At 40.1% G+C, this 17,050-nt stretch overlaps 1 protein-coding gene across 2 annotated transcripts in view; it reads left to right on the top strand.

Annotated features, from left to right (window-relative positions):
• The window catches only part of adamts17 (ADAM metallopeptidase with thrombospondin type 1 motif, 17), a 312,511-nt gene that overhangs the window by 32,223 nt on the left and 263,238 nt on the right, over positions 1-17,050 (top strand). For both annotated transcript variants that reach the window (XM_056461008.1, XM_056461009.1), the window contains exon 3: positions 604-772. In XM_056461008.1, coding sequence (XP_056316983.1) covers positions 604-772 — 169 coding nt within the window. The remainder of the gene's footprint in view (positions 1-603; positions 773-17,050) is intronic.

Consider the following 17,050-nt stretch of genomic DNA (forward strand, 5'->3'; position numbering starts at 1 on the left):
AGGTAAAAGTTCAAAGAGGCAGTGTGCTGGGTGTGAGGGGTCCAGAGTGATTTTGGCAGCCTTTCTGCTCGCTCTGGATAGGATAAGTACAGTTCTTGGGGAGTAGGAAGGGTTGTACCAGTGATTCGCTCAGCAGTCCGAACTATTCGATGTAGTCTTTGGAGATCGTATTTAGTAGCTGAGCTAAACCAGACAGTTATTGATGTGCAGATGACTGATTCAATGATGGAGGTGTAGAACTGAACAGCATTGATGCATTCTGAAGTAAAGTGAAACAGCCATAAAGTCCAGCAAGATAACGTAATCTTATGCAGAACGGGAATGAATTTTGGTGTGGCCCCTGCCATGGAAGAATAAATGTAGTAGAAACCATGACATATATGTATTGAAATATACATGCATATATGCATAATGAATAATTTATTGCATAATATGCAATATTTGGCAACATATGCATGATGCATTATTACTGTTTATGATTTTGAAAAACGTGACTTTTCTATATCTTACTGAATAGTTCTAATACAAACCAGAGTTGAGAACCAGACAACGTTTTTCTTGCTTGCCGTTATTGATTGTTCCACCTCCTGTGTTTTCTCCCAGACTGGCCTGGTTCAGACTGCAGAGGAAAGACTGTTCATCGAGCCAGTGGGCCAGGCCGCAGATTCCTTCTCTGGCTGGAAACACCGAGTGATCCGGGAAAAGCATTCTTCACCAGACGGACCTGTTCCCGCTGCAGACGGCAGAGAACAATTCTGCCAAACCATCCAAGGTGAGACAATCGCTGCGCTAAAATGCAGTAGGCTTAACCGTGTCAAGTATGGCAAGCCCCATTGATTCAGAGGTCACCGTAGTTCACTTCTGAGCTCTACAGGGATTTAATTCTGTCAAATGATGGGTGAAAGTGGGAAAAGTGGTCAATTTCTGCAGTCGGTTTCGTTTGCTTGAAATAGAATGGCCTGTTTAACATCTAATTCCCTTTATTTCCTCTATGCTAGAATAGTAGTTCTCATCTCAACCAGTAAAGAATTAGGAGTCTTGCACAAATTAGGCAGAATGTTCAAGAGAACAGATTCATAATTTCCTCAGAAACTGCTGCTAATGATGAAGACTTTATATGTTTTTCCATCCTAATAAATAAGCTGTATTTAAAAGAGTGCAGATGACACATGCAATAGCAAACCTGTTGGATGGATATAGGAGGTTATTTTACTAATTGATTTGGATGACCGAATCTGGCATTTCAGAATGACTAAACCAACATTTTAGATTAGTCCAGTTATCCAATCACATGATCTTGAGAGTTTTTTGAGCATAAGTATTATATACAGGTTTATGATTTCAATCAGTTGAATGCGTGCATATTTTTAATCATATTATTGTGAAATAATACACCAACATGGTAGGGCTGGGCGATACAGCAAATAAAAATGATCACAATATCATGTTTCATTTCATTATGTATCAATAATTATTGAATATTTTTTTATTTATTTAACCATTTTATTTTAACAACATTATTAAAGGCAAATAGATTTAATGGTGAAAAACAAAAACATTTAAACAAAAATATCTGATCTCTTCATAATAATATAAACATAGGTGTTAAAGAGACTCTTAAAATTGATAAATTGTGACAAAGTTACAAAGTGTAAACGCTGAACAATCAAAGCAAACTTTAAGGTGTCAACAATAATGAGACAGTAAACCTCAAACTCTGTCAACAAAACAAATTATGATAATCAAATCTGAGGTTTTAAGTAAAGGATCCAACCATCATTATTAAAATACCTGCTGAACATTACAAATTAATTAATTAATTTATTTATTTATTTGACATGGACATCACAATTACACTGGACAACCAAATGCATTTGTTTAAGTGTTTTAGCAAACTTGCTAAATCTCAACACCTGTCCACAGGAGGCTTGACAAAATTGACAAAATGGAACTATAATAAAAAACATATACACAGCATTATAATTCTTTACACACTGAAAAAAGTGTTGCATGCAAAACTGTTGCAAACAATTTATTTGTGTTGAATTTAAGCAAACAAATTAAATTTAACAATGTTCAACTTAATTTGTTTGTTTAAATTCAGCCCAAATAAATTGTTTACAACCACTTAACATAAAAAAATTGAGTAAATCCAAGGAATTATCTTTGAATAATTTTTTTCAGTGCATAAAATTACTGGAGCAAAAGCAAAGGCGACATGATCCAACAAACTAACAGTAGACTATTTGTGTAAACACTGCTGTTTTGCTTTTAACCACTTTTTAAGAACACTACTAAAAATATTTAGGTTACTTTCTGATTTTAAGCTAACAGGTAAATCATTCCACTGTCACGGATTGGTCAGGCTCTCACGATCCCCACTCACGAAGATCACCATCACCTGACTTCTAATGAGCACACAGCTGCATCACATTCACGAGCACCAGATAAAAGCACAGCACTCCAGTCGCTCATTGTCCGGGCGCGTCTCGACGAAAGCGGACAACTGAGCGACCACTCAGCGTAGTCATCCTCAGCTAAAACAAACGCTTTACTTACCTGTTCTCTCTGTATTCCTCCTAGTCTTCCTGGTCCACCCGAATCGTCCTGTCTTCCAGTCCTTCCAAGTCTGTGTCATCCTCTGTCAGCTGTATCTGGTGTGTGCTGTCCATCCTCGTGTATTCCTGTTACCCAGCCACGGAGGAAAAGACCCCAACATCATTCCTGATCCTCCTGGCTATCCTTCATGTGCTCCTTGTTGTCATTTAATAAACACCCTAACGTTTCCTTACCTCTGTCTCCTGTCCGCTTCATAACAGAAGCCCGGACCAATAACGACGACAACATGAGCACCCCCGATCACTTTCAAGAGCTGGTGGACCAGTTGAAGCGGATTCTACAGCCACCAGCTCCACTTTCCAACGCACCACCAGCACCGAGCACTTCCGCCTCCACAGTTTCTTCTTCGGCCCTTCCTTCCAGTCCCATGGCCCGACCAGCGCCCTACTCAGGCGGAGCGGGGGAGTGCAATGGTTTTCTGTTACAATGTTCCCTCATATTCGAAATGCAACCTTCTCTATATCCCACAGATAAGTCAAAGATCGCCTACATCGTATCACTACTCTCTGGGCCTGCACTTAAATGGGCTGAGACGATCTGGAACCAAGCCGGGCCGGTCATGAATTCCATCACTACCTTCACGGAGTATTTCAAAGAGGTGTTTGGACGTTCTGATGGGGAAGTAGCCGCTGGAGAGCAGCTGTATCATCTAAAGCAAGGTACTCTATCTACACAGGAATATGCTCTCCGGTTTCGCACTCTAGCAGCTGCAAGTGGATGGAATGAGAGATCGTTGTTGACCACGTACCGGCTCGGCTTGGAACCCACTCTCCGAATCCAGCTGGCCACATTAGATGATACTATGGGTCTGGAGAGATTCATCCAACATTCTCTCCGATGTTCCGATCGTCTCCGTTCCTATCAACAGGACACCATCACCCCCTCGTCTGCACTCCTCCAATCGCCTGAGTCAACAGCCTCTCCAGAACCAGAACCCATGAGAATAGAGTCTGGAAGACTGACATCAGCGGAACGACAGAGGAGGCTGACCCGGGGTCTGTGTCTATACTGCGGTGTCAGTGGACACACCCGTATGGAGTGTCCCCTTCGTCCCATTCGGACTTCAGTGAGTGTATTCAGTACGAATATTGAACAATGTAAACCACTTACTACCACCGTACAAATAACTACTGCCTCTATTTCTCTCCTTGTCACAGCCCTCATCGACTCCGGGTCAGCAGGGAACTTCATCTCCCAATCCCTCTGTCGTCAACTCCACCTACGTACTGAGGCGTCCTCGCATATATACCAGATACAACCGATAACCCAGTGCACTCGATCTTCGACCCGTATCCATCGACAATGCGAAGACATCCTTCTTCAAGTGGGGTTGTTACATCAAGAGAGGATTCAATTTCTGGTTCTGGAGGGTGCAAATATGGACATCATTCTAGGGCGCCCGTGGCTGGTGAAGCACGATCCCATCATCTCTTGGGGCACAGGAGAGATAAAGAAATGGGGATCTGGATGTACACCTACCTGTTTTCCAAATCTCCCTCTTCAAGGTCGGAACCCCATTTCTTTGTTTACAACATCGGTCGAGAGTCCTCCTGAGAAGCAGTCTATCCACATTCCTAAGGAGTACAGCTCCTTTCATGATGTCTTCTGCCCCAAGAGAGCTTCCCAGCTACCGCCGCATCGGCCATGGGACTGCGCGATCGACCTAGTTCCAGATGCCCAGTTGCCAAGAGGTAGGATTTACCCGCTCTCGCTTCCAGAGAATCAGGCAATGGAAGATTACATAAGGGAGGCTCTGAGTCAGGGGTACATACGTCACTCAAAATCACCAGCCGCCTCAAGCTTCTTCTTTGTGGCCAAGAAGGACGGAGGGCTGCGTCCATGCATCGACTACAGGGTCCTAAATAACGGTACAGTAAAATACCGATATCCCCTTCCTCTGGTACCAGCCGCTTTGGAACAGCTCCGAGAAGCTAAAGTCTTCACTAAATTGGACCTCCGCAGCGCGTATAATCTGATAAGAATACGTGAGGGGGACCAATGGAAGACAGCATTCGTGACCCCTACTGGCCACTATGAATATGAGGTCATGCCTTACGGTCTGGTCAACGCCCCCTCCGTATTCCAAAACTTCATTCATGAAGTCCTCCGGGAGTTTCTTCACCACTTTGTAATAGTGTACATAGATGACATCCTCATTTACTCCCGGAGTGAGGCCGAACATCGCCAACACGTTGCGGAGGTCCTACACACATTGAGAGAACATCACCTCTACCTCAAAGCGGAGAAATGCTCATTCCACCAGAAGTCGATTCATTTCTTGGGATACATCATTGACCAAACCGGTATACGTATGGATGGGAAGAAAATTGAGGCTGTTCTATCCTGGTCAGAACCCACTTCCATTAAGGAGCTCCAGAGGTTTCTTGGGTTTGCTAACTTTTATAGACGGTTTATCAAGGACTACAGCAGGATTACATCACCTCTCACTAATCTCCTCAAGGGTAAACCCAAAGGACTGGAGTGGACCAAAGAAGCAGCCGCAGCCTTCCGCCTTCTTAAGAAGGAGTTCACAAGGGCCCCACTCCTGACTCATCCTGACCCAAATCTTCCTTTCGTGGTGGAAGTGGACGCATCCACCACCGGCGTCGGGGCAGTATTATCCCAACATCATGATACACCGCCCCGACTGCATCCCTGTGCCTATTTCTCTCGGAAGTTGAGCCCGGCGGAGCAGAATTACAGCATAGGAGACAGGGAGCTTCTAGCAATCAAGCTAGCCTTGGAGGAGTGGCGTCACTGGTTGGAGGGAGCCAAACATCCGTTCCAGGTGATCACAGATCACAAAAACCTCCAATATATCAAAGAGGCCAAGAGACTATGTCCACGTCAAGCCAGATGGTCACTTTTCTTCTCACGTTTTGATTTTCTCCATTTCCTATCGTCCAGGACCCAAGAATCTAAGAGCAGACGCTCTCTCTCGTTTACACGAGCATCACGATCATGAAGAACTCCCAACGAAGATTCTTCCCGAACACATCTCCATTTGTCCGATCACCTGGAACGCTCCTCCAGTCGTTGCCACTCCGGAAGCCCCTGCTCCGCCGGGATGCCCTCCTCATCGGCAGTTCATACCACCTGAACACCGGGTAGATCTGATCCACTCCTTACATACCTCGCTAGGCACTGGACATCCAGGGATCAACAATACTCTCTCGCTAGTATCCCAACGATTCTGGTGGCCAAACATGGCAAGGGATGTGAGGCAATATGTTCAGGGCTGTAAGGACTGTGCCCAATCCAAGAGCCCACGTCATCTACCCGCTGGAAAGCTCCATCCCTTGCCGATTCCGAACCGTCCCTGGTCACACCTAGGAGTGGACTTTATCACTGACCTCCCCTCGTCAGAAGGTAATACCTGTATTCTAGTCATCGTAGATAGATTCTCAAAGTTTGTCAAACTAATCCCTCTGAAAGGTCTTCCCACAGCCTTTGAAACAGCCGACAATATCTTTAATCAAGTCTTCAGGTCATTTGGTATTCCAGAAGATATTGTGTCGGACAGAGGTCCACAGTTCATCTCACGTCTATGGAAAGCCTTCTTCAAGCTCCTAGGTGTGGCCGTCAGCCTCTCTTCTGGATATCATCCCCAAACCAACGGGCAGACAGAGAGGAAGATTCAGGAGGTGGGACGGTTCCTGAGGACCTTCTGCAGTGGTCACCAGAGCTCCTGGAGCCAGTATTTGGGCTGGGCAGAATATGCCCAAAATTCACTGCGGCAACCCTCCACCGGACTCACGCCATTCCAGTGCGTCCTGGGCTTCCAACCACCGCTCTTTCCCTGGGATGGCGAACCATCTGATGTCCCCGCAGTGGATCACTGGTTCCGGGAGAGCGAGAGAGTCTGGGACGAGGCTCATCAACATCTGCAGAGGGCAGTCCGTCGAAGCAAGGTAACCGCCGATAGAAGAAGGTCTGAAGAACCCAGATACACACCCGGACAAAAGGTGTGGCTATCCACCCGGGACATACGCATGCGACTGCCCTCTCGCAAGTTAAGTCCCCGATTTGTTGGTCCCTTCACCATCGTGGAACAGGTTAACCCCGTCACCTACAAACTACAATTACCCTCTCACTACCGTATTCACCCTACATTCCACGTATCACTCCTGAAACCCTATCACGATCCTGTTCTTCCCTCCACAGAGCCTGACCACGAAGAGGAACCCCCTCCTCCACTGCTCCTAGAAGAAGGAGCCGTCTACGCAGTGAAGGAGATCTTGCGTTCCCGACGTCGTGGTGGCCAGTTGGAGTACCTGGTGGACTGGGAAGGGTACGGCCCCGAAGAAAGGACATGGGTTCCCAGAGCTGATATTCTCGATCCTAGTCTCATGGTGGAGTTTCATGAGAGCCACCCTGAGTTCCCAGCGCCTAGAGGCAGAGGGAGACCACCACGGCGTCGGAGGTGTCGGCCCTCAGGAGCGGGCCCTGGGGAGGGGGGTACTGTCACGGATTGGTCAGGCTCTCACGATCCCCACTCACGAAGATCACCATCACCTGACTTCTAATGAGCACACAGCTGCATCACATTCACGAGCACCAGATAAAAGCACAGCACTCCAGTCGCTCATTGTCCGGGCGCGTCTCGACGAAAGCGGACAACTGAGCGACCACTCAGCGTAGTCATCCTCAGCTAAAACAAACGCTTTACTTACCTGTTCTCTCTGTATTCCTCCTAGTCTTCCTGGTCCACCCGAATCGTCCTGTCTTCCAGTCCTTCCAAGTCTGTGTCATCCTCTGTCAGCTGTATCTGGTGTGTGCTGTCCATCCTCGTGTATTCCTGTTACCCAGCCACGGAGGAAAAGACCCCAACATCATTCCTGATCCTCCTGGCTATCCTTCATGTGCTCCTTGTTGTCATTTAATAAACACCCTAACGTTTCCTTACCTCTGTCTCCTGTCCGCTTCATAACATCCACAGTTTGGCTCCCTTTACAGAGAAGACAGATTGACCAAATGAGGTCTTACCACTTTGGCACTAGACAGTCACCATTAGCAGTTGCCCGTGTGACTCTGTGAGAGGTTTGATGCCTACTGATTAGATCAGAAAACAGGATTGGAATATGATTATTTAAACATTTAAAAACCAATTTAAGATAATTAAATTGAATAAAACTATCAAAACTAAAAAGGTTATGTTTATATAAAACTTCACAATTATGCCATCGCATAGGCTTTAAGTCCATAATTTTAACTGCTTGTTTTTATATTGAGTCAGTAGGCTTCAATGTTGTTAAAGAGGCTTGTGACCACGATGTAATGCAATACATCAAGTGAGAGAATATCATTGTGTGCATGTATAATTTTGCAGTTTGATATGTTAAAAACCTTCTAATAAAACGAAACGAGTTTAGACTTGGCCTAACTTTCTTACTCATATTTTTAACATGACTATCAAATTTTAAAATAATGTCTAGAGTTATGTCAAGATACTTAAATTCATTCACTTCTTTAATAACTTTCTTTCTAATCAGCACCGCAAATGTATCCTGTACAGGCCTATTTCTTATAGAAAAGCACAATTGTGAAGTTGAATGACTATGTTATCCCCTATGCTAAAAACTCTTTCAGATAGGGAGCTAATGGCTAGGATGCACAAGAAAAGAAACCAAAAAGCCACTCTGGCGACATGTTTACATCTTTTTTATTTACAATCTCCTCACTGCTGCTTGTCACGTCACTCATTTTCACGTGTGTTGTTATTCTGACCTGACGCAACTCAAAACCCGCACATGAAAAGCTAGAGTGTGTGGTTTCTCAGAGGTGGCAATTGGACAAACCATACAAGTTTATGGATAGGGTCATGGAAAACCTGGAGAAATCATGAAATTTTGACATGGCGTTTTCCAGGCCTGGAAAAGTTTTGGAAAGGCAGAAAAACCCACAAAGAATTGGAAAAGTCATGGAAACTAGTTTAACAAATCTCTGTATAGTTGAATTAGGGCTGCGCGATATTGGAAAATTCTGACATTACAATGTTTTGCATTTCTGTGATGTATATTGCGATGTGAATACAATTTCACCAGATGATTTAACAAGTTTTTTTGGATTGACTGATTTTGTAGAGGAGTGAATCTCGAATAATATATAACAAATAAATTACAAGCATAGATAAATAAAATATAATAAAGATAAAAGTGAATTCAAGTTTTCAGGTATTCACTATTCAGGTACAGATCTTAAATAATCAACCCTGCATAGTCTTCATTGTATATGATTTAATCTTTATTAAAGTTACAAAACATTTCTTGTGGCCGGATGTTTTAAAATGTGAAATATTGCAATGTTCACACAGTCACAGGCCTTAAAGGGACGGTTTACTCAAAGATTAAAATGTACTCTCTATTTACTCACACTTCATTTGTTTCAATACTATAGAAGTTATTAAATTATATTCTGTTTGTGTTCATTTAAAAAAAAGGAAACGCAAATGTTTTGAAACAAGTGAAGGGTGTAATGAAAATTGATAAGCAATTATTGGGTGAGCTATCTCTTTAAAAATGCATGTATATTAGATGATAAACTTTTACTCCATTATGATTAAACTCTATATTAAACTATAATCCCAACATTTCATATCCTGCGATGTGACTATTGCGGATGCACATATTGCGATATCGATGCTAAAGCAATATATTGTGCAGCCCTACAGAAATATTGGTTAGTTGTCTTTACTTCTTTTCTGACCTTGGGCAAAAGCTTGCTCTCACATAGTTTTTTTTTTTTTTTTTTTTTAATAATATTTTTTTCAGGGTTTTCACCTTTAATGGACAGTACAGTAGAGATTGTAGACAGGAAAGCGTAGGGAGCAGAGAGAGGGGAGGGATCGGCATAGGACCGCAAGATGGGAATCGAACTCGGGTCGCCGTGAGCACCGGTGTGCACGTGTTGACGCACTAACCACGACACCACTGGCGCCGACTGCTCTTACATTGTTAGTGGTGTGTAAGCATTATCAAAATCAATTTTACATGGATATGAAAACAAATGTAAACACAATAGATTGTTGCTAGTTCCATCATATGCTGAAATAAATTTGAACGTCGTTGTTTTTCTTATTATTTACCATGAATATTTAGACATTACATGAAACATTACGTCATGAAAATATACTTGAAAGTTCTGGAAAAGTCTTGTAAAAAACATGGAATTTTAGTAGTAAAATTGTGTATGATCCCTGATGGAGTAAAGTAAAAAGCACTGTAGTGTTTGGGTGCGCTGTGTTTGTCTGAGGTAATTAGTCTACCTCTACTGAAATGTGTATATTCCATACAACGTGTGAAGCAGATTGGTTAGTTCTACTGACATGAATTGTGGTGCGCTCGCGGCATTCTAGTTGCTCCTGGAAAATGCACGTGCGTCACATGTGCGCCGCTTGCACACCATGGGCTCTATTTCCATTTTTGCTATTTTAAGGATGGAAAAATATGCTCTGCGCCATGGTGCATGGTCTAACAGAGTTGTGCTTATTCTCTTAATGAGTTATAGGTGTGTTTTGAGCATAAGCTGCATTAATCCAATCAGAGTCTCATCTCCCATTCTCTTAAAGAGTCAGTTGCGTCGCGCCATGGCGCATTTGCTATTTACATGGCAGACTTTGTAAGTGGAAAAACTGATCAGTTCACTAGCAAGAAAACAGTTAAACATCTGCAGCATCTGCAGCGCGAGGATAAAGAACGAGCCTCCTTCATTCTGCCTCTTTAATTTCTCTTTACTTTACTTTTACTCTTTACTTTACTCCTTTACTTTCGTGAATGAGGAAATGGTGGAAACTCCCTCCGCTGAAGACATTCATTAGCCTACATATTTAATTTAGTTTGTTAAGCGCAAAGATTTGTTTCAAAACTATTTCTAAATTCAGTTCTAATTTCCAGCAAAAGAATAAATGAACAATAATAATGAAGTGTGGTCAAACAACCTGTTTGTAACCTATTACAAACAACCGAACAAACGTCCTATTCTAATGCCCCATATGGTGATGCAGACGTCTCCAAAACCCGACAGGTGGACAAATCTAAACTTGTTTTTAATAAAACAAATATAAATATGCATATAATAAATACTACTACTACTACTACTAATATCATTATACAAATGCATATTCTGTATTAAGCAATGTGTAAGCGTTTGGACCCACATATGTGTATAACTAACGTGCTCTGAGCTGGATTTTAGACCAGCACACCCATGAGTCCACAAAGTGGGGCAAATGGATTTACTATTTAAACAATGTGGTGCAAAACGGTAAAATTAAGGTTGCGCTGGTCTGAAAGTAGCAAAAAATTGCACCAGACACAACTTGCACCTTATTGCGCCAAGTGTATGATACAGTAGGACCCTATGTGTGCGTTGCTCCCTACTTAAGCGCACAAGTCGTGCGCCTCCATTGGAAATGACAAACGTACACCCTAAGCTTATTGGCATTCCTTAAAAGGCGCGCACTAAGCAGCCATATTTTAATAAAAAAACTATAGCGCTTCATACTGAAACTTCATATCAAACTTTTTTGTATCATTTTTGATAATGGTGTACGGTCAATAAATACAGATAACGTTTTTATTGCTCAGTCTTACAACATGGGCATGAAAATATGTGGACTTAAATAAAACCTACCAATTTTTTTTATATTTTCATTTTATTTACACTTTTAACTTGCATTATGGGACTTTGATCTGTGCTCCAACAAACCGACAATTATTATAGTTCCCTGAGCTGGTCAATTTAAACTCACACACAGAAAGAGAGAGACCCTGGCTTGTGAATACCCACTAACCTTTTCTTTTGTTTTCAATTCCCTATGAAGAAAATGGTTTGGGTTACTTACATTCCCAGATACTGGCATATGGAAAAAATCTAGATGTCAAGCATGCCGGTGGTCTTCTCATCTTCAAGTTATGTAATATTCAAAGTGCACAAAGTCAAAGCAAAAAAAAAGAGTCAAACTATGTTGAACCAAGCAAAAGGGTTCAAGGGGATTTTGAGAGTCTGAGTTGAGAGTAATCAGCCGCAAACTAGAGTAGCGTACAACTGGAAATTCCATAAATTGTTTTGGTTGGCTCGCAGGACTGTGTATGTCCACTCACACGAACACACAAACCCTGGGATTTCTGGGTAATTGCATTTTCATTTCAAAGGGTAAACTACAAATCCAATAATGCAATACGCTTAGACAAAACTTCCTGCCTCGCAATATGAAAACCTGCAGATGGTTTCTGGGGGCGTTTCTTTAGCAAAATATGCGGATTGCTTTTGGCAAAAGAAAAAAAATCCATAGTCCTGGCAAAGAAACATCCAAGGGGCTGGAAAATATGCACGGCATTATTAATGTACGTGAGCAGGCCAGCAGAATACTTGCTTTCTCTCTGGTTGTATTTCAGCAGAAAGCAGCACTCTCCAACAGGAGTTTTACCGGCGTTTACCAGCACGATAAATGCATTAAAGAGCAAAACAGCTGAGCTTTCGTTCTTCCTGCGTCTTGCTAAGAAGATGAAGACATCAAAGAGATACATGGAGTCATAAACGTTGCTATGAAACACTTGATTTATGGACTTGACAACTCTTGAATCTTAAGCAGTCCTGAAGGGAAGACGAGGGACTCGAGAGAATCTGAGCGTGAGATTATGATAACAGACTGCGAGGTTTGCAAATGGAGGGTCGTGACCCAATAGAGTGTTGCAGGTTTGTTTGTTGGTTTAGAGCAATGCTAAATGCAAATAATACAACGCAGATAGACTTATGATTGTGCAAAGTTAAATACAGTGAAATAAATCAACACACAATGAACAAAATCAACCAATAAATCAACTAAAATCAACATTTCTATTAGCGAAGAGGTTTTATTGCTGCTGTTGTCTGATGAAAAGCTAAAGTATGCGCTGATTGGTATATGCTCAAATAAATCAGCTAATGAATTGTGTATTATAGGCTTTATTATAGCTCATAATTCACCTTGTTCATTTGTTTATGTTTTCAAATAGTGTTAGAGCACCTAAATCTTTGCTCTGTCAAGTTTTGATTGTTTTATTGATGCTTTTAATAGTCTGGAAATATTTGTGTAGTTTGTCCGCTTTTATATATCTGTGTGTATGTGTGTGTGTACTGGTTTTGGTGGTTTACAAGGACAGTTTTCTGTATATTGATGTGGGTATGACCTAGTTGTACTCTATTACGGTGGATTATGAGGACATACCTGATCCTTGTCCTGAGTCCTTGTAATTCAAAATTCTTCAAAATCATACTTAATGGAGTCTTTTGACATTTACATTTTACCACGGGTTTCCTATGAGGGTTGCGTTTATGGGTAGGGGTGGGTAAGGGCCGTTTTTTTACTGTATAAAACACATAACACCAATAGAGAGTCTTCATAAACCACCAATACCTACATGTGTGATTGTGTGTGAGTTTGTGAAGGGTGGCCAAGGGGTCTTAAAAGGTCTTACATTTCAAAAAACAAATTTTAGGCCTTAAAAAGTCTTTAATTCACTGAAATAAGGTGTTGTATGTCTTAAATACTTTTAAACAGGTCTTATTTTTCCTTTGTCCATGTAAAGCTACTCAATCTGTAAAATCAACAATCCATCTAAAAAAAAAAAACAGTCAACAAAAGTCAAATTGATTAACTCCATTTAGCAATATGGTTAAATTATCTTCCTTACATCCTTACAAAACATTTGTTTAAAAGTTCTCCATATATTTATTAAGGCTGAGCGATTTGACTTAAAATCTAAATCTCGATTAATTGAACATTTGAACTCGATTGCGATTAATGAACGATTATATATATATATTCATTCATTCATTCATTTTCTTTTCGGCTTAGTCCCTTTACTAATCTGGGGTCGCCACAGCGGAATGAACCGCCAACTCATCCAGCATATGTTTTCACGCAGTGGATGCCCTTCCAGCTGCAACCCATCTCTGGGAAACATCCATACACACTTACACTCATACATTACAGACAATTTAGCTTACCCAATTCACCTGTACCGCATGTCTTTGGACTGTGGGGGAAACAGGAGCACCTGGAGGAAACCCTCGCGATCTCGAGGAGAACATGCAAACTCCATACAGAAATGCCAATTGACCCAGCTGAGGCTCGAACCAGAGACCTTCATGCTGTGAGGCGACAACACATAATAGTTTTAACAACTCATTTATAATAACTGATTTATTTTATCTTTGTCGTGATGACAGTAAATAATACTTTACTAGATATATTTCAGGACACTTCTATACAGCTTAAAGTGACGTTTAAAAGCTTAACTAGGTTAATTAGGTTAACTAGGCAGGTTAGGGTAATTAGGCAAGTTTTTATATAACGATGGTTTGTTCTGTAGGCTACTGAAAAACAATATAGCTTAAAGAGGCTAATAATATTGACCTTAAAATGGTTTTAAAATATTAAAATATTAAAAAAATATTATCAGACATACTGTGAAAATTTCCTTGCTCTGTTAATCATCATTTGGGAAATATTTAAAAAAGAAAACAAAACCAAAGGGGATAATAATTATATATATTTATATATTATTATTTAATTATATATATATAACTGAATTTAAATTTTAATGGGGCAAGTAAAAAAAATATTCCACTGGCAAAATAAATCCTTAGCATTTTGCCCTGTAAAAGTTGGACATTTTCTTCATAATTGTTTTTAAAAAGTTTTAAAAAGTCTTAAATTTGACTTGGTGAAACCTGCAGAAACCCTGTTGTGTGTTTCAGGCATACCATTTGACTCCAGCAATCATGTCTTGGTTGTAAAAAAGCTCCAGGTGCATTAGCCATTCTGTTTCTGCAGCACCTGTCTGGTGTCTGAGAGTCAGTCAGTCAGAAAGGCTGTGGACCAATAGGCCAAAAAAGTGCCAGATTTTTGGGGGAATTTCTTTCCTCTGCACTCATGTCTGTCAGAGGCCTTTCAGCAGGCCTGCCAGAGTCTCCTCTCCTATTTCCCACCAGTGTTATTGAGGGAAACTGCTCCAAAACCTTAGTTCACCAACCTACAAGCTGTTCACAATTTGAAGTATTTCAAATACAGTCAGCTTCACTTTGTGATGAAGTAGTCTGTTCCTCCAACAGTGGGACTTTCAGTAATATGTGTTCAAGAATTGGTGAAATTAGTAGATGTTTTTATTACATATGCAAGACTGAGGTTTGACATCGCAAAGTAATTAGCCTTTTCTTCTTGTAAGGTGCTGTATGTAAATTTTTGACTCCTCTAACAAATAAAATACCATAATATGTTTGCAGATATTTGAGAAATGAGATGCAGATTCAGAGTTCCACATGAGGTGGTTATTAATTAGCAAATACTATAAATATTACGAAAGTAAACATTAGGTGAGCAGGTTATAGCCCGTGTCTATACTCAAAAAAATCTATACTCAAGTAGTTCTTGCAGACATTTTTACTCAAGTAAAAGTAACAATCTTAAACGTTACTCGAGTAAGAGTAAAAAAGTATCTGATGTAAAAAATACTCAAGTAAATAGTTACAAATTACTTATTACTTTTCATAAATTATATATATATATATATATATATATATATATATATATATATATATATATATATATATATATATATATATATATATATATATATATATATATATATATATATATAAATATATATATATATATATAAATATATAAATATATATATACACACACACACACACACACACACACACATATATATATTCTTGTTTTATGTCGGCTAAAATAAATGCAGTTTTTAATGTTAAATACTTAATCAATATTGTTAATTAATATAATTAGCCCCCTTAAGCAATATTTTTTTATTGTCTACAGAACAAACTATCGTTAATGATTTGCCTAATTACACTAACTTGCCGAATGAACCTAGTTAAGCTTTTAAATGTCACTTTAAGCTGAATACTAGTATCTTCAAAAATATCTTGTTAAATATTATGTGCTGTCATCAAGGCTAAGATATGTGTTGTGTTGATAAAATCTTCTTTCTGTTAAAGAGAAATTGGGGAAAAAATTTAGCGGGGGGCTAATAATTCTGACTTTATATATATATATATATATACATTTATATATTAATTCATATAATAGCAGTTTCTTTAGTTATCAATAAATGTAGTTATCCATTAATTTAGTTACCATTAATAAAATTGGGATAATATTGACACTTACCACTACATGATTTTTCATGTCATATATATATATATATATATATATATTGCCCTTTATATTGTATTTTCTACATTCAACCAATGTGCATATGTTGCGATGTGGTTTAACTTGAATCGCTACACCAAAAAAGGCCAACCAAGCAACATTTCTATAACCTCACGCACGTAAACTCAAACAACATTCATGAGTGGCGATGGCAAAAAGAAAATAATCTATAAATTGTCCTATCTTCATACATTGCGATGCGTCATATTTGTTTATTTGTGAGTTGTGCATGGTATATAAATAAATAAAGGTTTTGTTATATACACACATGCGAAATGGCTCTTTAAAAAACGCATTTGATGAAAAATATACAAATGGCTCTTTGCTGAAAAAAGGTTCCCGACCCCTGCATTACACTGTCCACAAGGCTATCGGCGGCCAGAATTTAATTTTTTAAAAAAAAATAAACTCTTCTGGACTGCTATTATACATATTAAATGTCTCTTTTTTAAAAAAATGATTTAAATCGTTTATGAGACGGCACAGTGGCTCAGTGGTTAGCACTGTCGCTTTACTGCAGGAAGGACGCAGGTTCAAGTCCCAGCTGGGTCAGTTGGCCTTTCTGTGTGGAGTAGGGTTGGGTTGATAGACAATGCCATTGTCCTGATAGACAGCACGATGCTAATACGGCATCGCGATCCTCCGCCCGCACAAATCCGCTCACGAAAAATACACACTCAGGCCCCGTTTACACTAATACGTCTTAGTTTTAAAATGCCATTTAAGAACGAAAATGATCCACATCCACTCTGGCGTTTTACCTAGCATTTCTGAACAGCCCTCCGCTGAAAACGCACATCACGTGACCACACACACACATTGTCATGCGCTCGAGACAGCGGGTCCAGGCAGTCAGCAAGTCAGTACACTGCTTCAATCTTCCGCTTTCATGCTTGTATTTAGTAATTTTAGTGGAAACCTCAGATACTGTTGGCTGTTTCCTGTTTGTTGTGCACCTTTTTTACCAACCAAGTTTGTCGACACAATTATAACAACACAGATCACTCTGCCTATTCATGCCAGATTCCTGCAGAGAAAGTGATTTACAGGTGGTAATTTGTGTGCAACTTCTCTTTATTTATTTATCTCTTGGTTATGGGTAAAACAAAGACCATGCGGGTCAGGTAGTTGAAGCGGTAGGCTACAAATAATTAATTTGTTATGAATTAATTAATTATTCATGACTAATTAATTCTCCGCCGCCTA

The sequence above is a fragment of the Danio aesculapii genome, chromosome 7, assembly GCF_903798145.1.
Source record: "Danio aesculapii chromosome 7, fDanAes4.1, whole genome shotgun sequence".
In the NCBI taxonomy this organism is placed as follows: domain Eukaryota; kingdom Metazoa; phylum Chordata; class Actinopteri; order Cypriniformes; family Danionidae; genus Danio; species Danio aesculapii.